At 38.7% G+C, this 7,037-nt stretch overlaps 1 protein-coding gene across 1 annotated transcript in view; it reads right to left on the bottom strand.

Moving 5' to 3' along the window:
- Positions 1–3,887: 3,887 nt before the first annotated feature.
- The window catches only part of LOC128223354 (contactin-5-like), a 6,522-nt gene continuing 3,372 nt past the window's right edge, over positions 3,888–7,037 (bottom strand). Inside the window, exons 4-7 of the mRNA XM_052932633.1 lie at positions 7,019–7,037; positions 6,050–6,202; positions 4,540–4,665; positions 3,888–4,009 (exon numbers count right to left, since the gene is read on the bottom strand). The exon at positions 7,019–7,037 is cut by the window's right edge and continues 79 nt beyond it. Coding sequence (XP_052788593.1) covers positions 3,888–4,009; positions 4,540–4,665; positions 6,050–6,202; positions 7,019–7,037 — 420 coding nt within the window. The remainder of the gene's footprint in view (positions 4,010–4,539; positions 4,666–6,049; positions 6,203–7,018) is intronic.

The raw sequence follows: 7,037 nt of genomic DNA on the forward strand, positions 1-7,037 counted from the left end.
TGAGATTTTGTAATTATGAGTAGAATTTTAATTGATATGGTTTATGGTTAATTATTGTATAATGCTATTTTGTCTTGACTTTTAAGTTGTAAAATGTATGTATATATGAAATGAGGTCTGCCATAAGAAGATACTCTAAAGCAGCTTATTTTAAGTATTGTGACTATTCAGTTATTATTGTATGTCTTCAAAATAGGTGGTGCCACAGTTACAGAGCTAAGAATTTTTATTAAAGGGTGGCGTCTGAGCATTGCTTCTTGGATTTGGTTCGGAAATCCAATCTGGCCCAACTTTGTAAAAGTTATTTGTTTTTAACAAGACCAGCCAGACTTACTCCTAACTTCATTGTGGACTGAAAGTTGAGTTCGGCCAATTTTTCGCGTATATGTCTGGAATCCAATGATATAAGACAGCTGACATAAAATCAGATCACAGTTTATCATATTTACATTCGAAAACTAATGTTTTATGGCTAAAAGTGTTACTAATGCTTTAAAAAAAAAAATTGCGATCTGTTCTATTGTGAATTGTCTCATTTGACTGAATTGAAGGCATTGTTGCCAAAATCAACTGATTCAGAGACCAATAATTTAAAAAGGTTCTAAACTGACTATCTGTGAGTGCAGCTTTAATACTAGGGTTTATAAGCCATGTAGAAAAAGAAAGGATCATTTTATAGTGATTCTTCAATAAGCAATTGTTAAAAACTGCGAAAAAAATCATGTTACTATAGTGTTCCAACTATTAGCTGTATATTTGTACATTCTTTCTAGCTGTATGTTTTGTTTTTAATTCTTGTTCTATTTTATCCTTTATAATTTTATAATCTTCTGTTTTTTCTCTCGCTGTATGTGATCTTTGTTAAAATGCATAGTTCTTATTAAGCCTCGGATGTGAAATACTGTTGCCAAACTTACAAAATGATCATTTTGGTGAGTAGAAAGTGAAAATTCTTGAGAGAAAGTGAAATTTACCACGTACTACCACTACTGTTCGCAAAAAAACAAGGCAAATGGTGTTTATGAACCAGTTTAAGAAAATATGATCATGAAACTGCTGGTTTGTAATGCCCAAACTGTGTCTTTGGGCATTCAGTTTCAACTATTTAATAAGTTCCATTCATAACTGTGCGGTTCTTGCATGTGTAATTTAAAGTTATGATTAAATTGGCTTGTTGAAGTGTTACAAAGCTAAGCATTCAAGGTAGTTCCTTTAGAGAGGCTGTACTCGAGCAATTATATTTTTTCTATGATATGATCATAAAAGAGTTGCACTTTTTTCCCCAACAAGCAAATACTTTACTGACAACAACTGTCCACATTCAACATTGATCTAAAGCTGGCTAAAATATTTATCAAGTTCTGCTTTAATAAGTGATAAGACTTCATGAAATAAGATATTGAAGCATGTTATCCTTGTGATTTTTGCGAGAAATTGGGGCCTGTCTCTAATCATTACTATTTTAAGCTCCTTAATGTGTACTTAGTGTTTAACATTATATTTTGTCCAATGGGATGGCAGTATTTCTCAAATTCACACTCCATTTATTTTGTAAATCAGCTGTCAGTCGTCAATGACAATAACCAGATACATGGTTTGGCCAGTAAACAAGATATAATTTTGAACACTAACCTTTACTAATTTTGAGGTACATACCTCAAAGAGATCCCTTTCTTGGCATTATTGGTATAATATACCAAGTGCAGAACATGAAATGAAGTTGTACAGGATGATTGTATTATCGACAATTTGTGAAACTGGAACAATTATTGATGATAGTGTATTTTTGTGGTTTGTATTGTGACGCAAATGTGATTAATGTTAGAACTGTTTCGTTTTTCGCAATTTAAATGTACAATTCATGGTATTGTACTTGTTCATTAAAGGTACATCGCAGAGTGTGTTGTTCTTCATTTGGCTAAAACTATACATTATTTAAAAAAGGACCCTTATTTCAAATAGTTTAACTTTATCCATGTGTCCTACGTCTATTCGAATCACACTATACAATGTTATTCCAGGCAAACAAAGATGAAGGTTGTACGTTGAAGTCGCCATATGGTAGGGCAGGGGTGTGGTCTATCGGCAAATTTATGGAGTGAAATACTCGGGCCATTTTTAATGGCTTACTCATGATACTTGGTACCCATTACCATCATGGTGGTTAATAGTGCTTGACGTAGTTTGATGACCTTCAGCCAGTTCGTCTTAGAGTTGTGTGCCCTTGAGTGGATATTTACACTGCATCGTTGTTTGGAGTAATAACCAAGGGAAACGACACCTTATAAAATCAATCTCAAGATAAGTACAAGTTGTTTCCCCTTAATACAATAACAGCAATACGCAGTGTGTGGAGGCAGACATCACCGCTGGAATAACTGGTTTTCAGTGATGTTGTCTCGACTATAGGGAATGCTATACTGGCCCTGGTGTCGGCGTCACACCTTGGTTAAGGTTTTGCATGTTAGCACCTTTCAGTCAATATCTCTGCAAATACTTCATGTATTCCATTGGAAATTAAACAAACCTACTTAAATAATCAAGTGACATAACTCTGTCATGAACATAATGCTAGTTATGGACCTTGACCATTCAACTTCTTAATTATGGTTCAAGTTTTGCCTGTAAGCACAAATGTATTAATATCTCAGCTAATACTTGATGCATTGCATTGATACTATATTCAACAATACTCAACCACCTAACCTACTTAATTAATAAAGTTAGATAACTCTATTTTGATCAAATTAGATAACTTATAATGCCAATTATGGCACTGTAATAATCGTTTGACATAGAAAATCTTGTTAAGGTTTTCATGCAAGCCTGCATAAGTCAATACCTCATCAACTACTTGGTGTATTGCATTGAAATTCCTTAATACGGCTCCCATCCATCAAACCTACTTAACTAAATAAGTCAGATAATACTCCTGCATGTTATGCAAATGATGTCTATTTATTATTCGACTTAGGAATTCTGGTAAAAACCGGGAATATTTGGTTTTGTAAGTACTGGATTACGACCCTTAACTGAACAGCTAACATCGGACTGGCATTCAATCCTTGTTTTTAAAAAGGTACGCTTGTCGTACGGGCATGTGTACGTGTGGACTACTTTTTGCAATCTACGTCATACAGATATGTGTACAATATACGCGCATAAAATGACAAAAACAAAAATGCACGTGCACGTCGATTTATTCGAGATTTAGTGAGTCAACCACTGTAGCCACTAGCAGACCACTCTTAAATCGTCCAAATTTGTCAATTTGAAGAAATACGTTAAAATGCACTATTTCGGATTTAATTTTTTCTAGGAGGAGAGCATCCAAACACCCCTGCCAACATTTTTAATTATTTAAAGTTCGTCTCTGAAGGAGAGGCGAATGTCAAAAAGTTGTACCCTTAAACCACGCCCCCTCTTACGTTAATTCCTGTATCAATCCCTGGTAGCTACTCTTACACGTACGCATACGCGTAGTGTTTCGCAATCAACCTATCTAATGTCAGGTATTCAAACGCATGCAAGTGTGTATTCCTTACTCTTACATGTTTCCGACTCCGATGATTTAGAAAATGAACTACTTATATGGAACTCAACTTTATTGTATATTGATGAGGATCATATTAGTAACATCTGATAGAAAATAAAACAACGGAGAAACAAAGCCAAGGTGCATGTGAAAGTTTCGAAACTGCGCTGACCAGCCCAGCCCTGGGGCTCTCTCTTGTCGTCGGCAACATGGGCAGAGTCTGTGTCGTCGGCAACATGGGCACAGTCTGTGTGCTCGTAAGAACTATTTTCTTCGTCTCGACCGTGTTGGAAACCTGCGCCGCCGTCGTTTTCGCCATGTCGGCAAAAATCTTGGACTACCGTCGTGGTGGTCAACTTGTCGGCGGCGGTGGTAACGGGAGCGTAATTCCGAGGAGATCGTTTGCGGCTAGGGGGATGTCGGGTATGGCGTTAGCCTCGTATGTCCAGGCGCTGTCTACACGGGTCGACCTCTCTAAAATGTCAAACAAATAGTCAAGGAAGTATCAATAGGTGTAATACATACCCTGTGCAGATGTTTGACAGTATAATTTCCAGTCGAAACTCAAACCCTTTAGCTCGATACCCCAGGGACCGGCTAAAATAGTTCGAGCCTCGCGAATATCGAGCCAATCGGGAATTCTTACATGGTAAAAAGAATCGGTCCTTTACATAATGGTCGAACCAACCATGAATTCGAGCCAAGCATTATCGAGCCACGGGTTTCGAGTAAGTTTAAAGTATAAGTGTATTTAATCAGGAAAACCATGTAGTGTGATGGAAAACCACATTTGGGGGGGGGATGCTTATCACGTCATGGGACAAAATAATACAAGTTACCATGATTCCACGACAATATTTCCATTACTAAAAATCCTGGTAAACCCAAAAGTGTCAATCGCATCATACATTCTCGTGTCGGTGCATTCAATTAACGCATGAGCAGATCGTTTTCTTTAACTAAAATGTTAATGCCTAACATATCTTTAAAATGACATGACTAACCTATGACGTCAATGTGGTAGGTTAGGGCATCTTTCCCGTGGAGATTGCTGACCTCACACCGGTACAGGCCCTGTGTGGACGGACCGACTTCCGGTAACACAACCATTTCATTTAACAAACCTATGTCTGTGGGGCAAAACATCATTTGAGATAACACAGTTTTATGTCAATGAGAAAACTTGGTTCAAGTTTGTGAGTATTACTGCGGCTCATAAGTATATGTGCATAAAACGCTCAAGAGTAGTAAAGATTGAAGTAGCGATGCCGTTGTTGGCGTTAACATTGTTGTTAACTTTAACGAAGTTCTGAACAATCGCCCCATTGCTCTTACATCAGTACGTAATCAATTAACACTACGTTTAATCAACTAAACATTCCAAATGGATAATGCACCAGTCAATTGTAACCACGCCCCCCCCCCCTCCCAGGTCCGGGGGATAGTCGGGGAAATGGGCCGTGTTTTTACCTTTCCGACGGCTCCGCAGTGCCGGGTGAGTGCGGTGGTTTTGTCATCGCTTTAAATATGGCGGGGAATGGGCCTTACCTAGCGTCCCTGGGGTGTGCGGGCATTTGGCGGGGATTTTACCATCTGTTCGACCCTGCAAGGCGGGGATTTTAGCCGTGGTTGGCTGGACCGAAAGTCAAAGTCCCCGCTATTCCCCGGACCTTGGGGGCGTGGTTACAATTGACTTGTGCATAATATTAAAACGCAAGGAATAATAATTCGGAAAACCTCGGCCAACTTCCATCGAAAAAAACCTATGATGCATGGGGACGGTTTACAATGTCAGAAATCTTTACATTTAACTACGCTGCAAATTAATCGCGTAGTAATTTCAATTTAGCAGTTAAACTTATTGCCTTTATTCATGGCCATCTTAAGTATTCATGCAATAAACTAAGTAGTACAAAGAACATGTTAAAACACTAATTAATAATTACTATTTTACGAACTACTTCTTCTAATGTACCGGTATACATTCGAGGTTGTTTTCGATGGAAAATGGCCGAGCTACCAATGCACCAGTCAATTGTTACCACGGGCCCCCAGGTCCGAAGGTATATCGGGGATAGCCGGGGAAATGGGCCGTGTCTTTAGCTTTCCGACGGCTCCGCAGTGCCGGGTGAATGCAGTGGTTTTGTCTTCGCACTAAATATAGCGAGGAATGAGCCTTACCTAGGGTTCCTGGGGTGCGGGGGCATTTAGCTGGGATTTTACTTCCAGTTCGTCTCCACAGGGCGGGATTTTACCCGGGCTTGGGTGGACCGAAAGTCAAAGTCCCCGCTATTCCCGGACCTGGAGGGCGTGGTTACAATTGACTGGTTGGTGCATAACCGTACTCCGTTTGAAGGAATAATAACAGCCCCCCCAATAAGACTACAATTTTAATTTCAACATTGTGTCAAACGAGCCTGATAATTATACTATCGTAACTTGTCCCACGATTGAAAAATACAATACTAAATTAAAAAAATATATGTTCTTGTGAAACTCTTATAGAAGACATACACTTGCGTTCACTTGTCTGTGTCTTGAGGTAGAACCAACGTATTGTAGGCCGCGGTACGCCGGTGACGTTACACCATAACGTCACACGTGGCGTCCCTTCGCACACGCGGTAATGCACGTCAAACGACTTGTAACCCGTGATCGACGGTGGGTCTGAAAAGTTCATACATAAAATATAAATCTGCTGAAAAGGAACTAAAATAGTTAATTAGTACCAATAAAATGCATGGAAAAGAAATACCGCAAAGTCCGGGTATGTCTTTAAGGAGGTTTTTTCCTTTTAATAGGAATGTGTTATCTGGGAGTAGTATTAATTGGTCCCAGGTGTTATGAAAAGGAAAATATTTCTTTTAAGGCATGTCCGATCGTACTAACATGCTGGCATGGTTTGATTTGAAAAGTATTCCCTATTTATGGAAAGTATCAGTTGAGATACATTCACTGTAGCAAACAAACGAAAGTAACTACCAAATGTCACAGGAAATATTACTTTAACATTTTAATGCATTCATGACGTTACGGTATGTAAATCTATATAGAATAAATCCATCCAATACCCTATGGCACAATACATGGACTTTACGTCAAAGCATACCCATGTATTTTTCAACATCCGTCAACGTACGGTATTTCATTGCCTTCGCCAAGGTTAAACTACTTAATAGCTACGCGATTAGTAACAGTCGCACACGTAAGCAAACGGTTTTGTTTTGTATCCTTGCTATATCGTAGTGCATACACTGCCAGATGGAAACCAACTCGCCAACCGAAACACCTTGGCCGGAGATGACCCAGTTGTTACGACTACCAACTCGCAAACGTTAGCCATCTTGCTACTGCGTTAAGATTATAACTCACGAAGTATATAAAAGCGAAATTATAACTGCAATTATTTATATAAATGCAGTACTACATGTTTGGACAGCTTATTTGCAATGGTTTTAGTTTACAAGTTATATTGATGCCTACATTCAATGACCAGCTTCGC

The sequence above is a fragment of the Mya arenaria genome, chromosome 17 (assembly GCF_026914265.1).
Source record: "Mya arenaria isolate MELC-2E11 chromosome 17, ASM2691426v1".
Classification (NCBI taxonomy): domain Eukaryota; kingdom Metazoa; phylum Mollusca; class Bivalvia; order Myida; family Myidae; genus Mya; species Mya arenaria.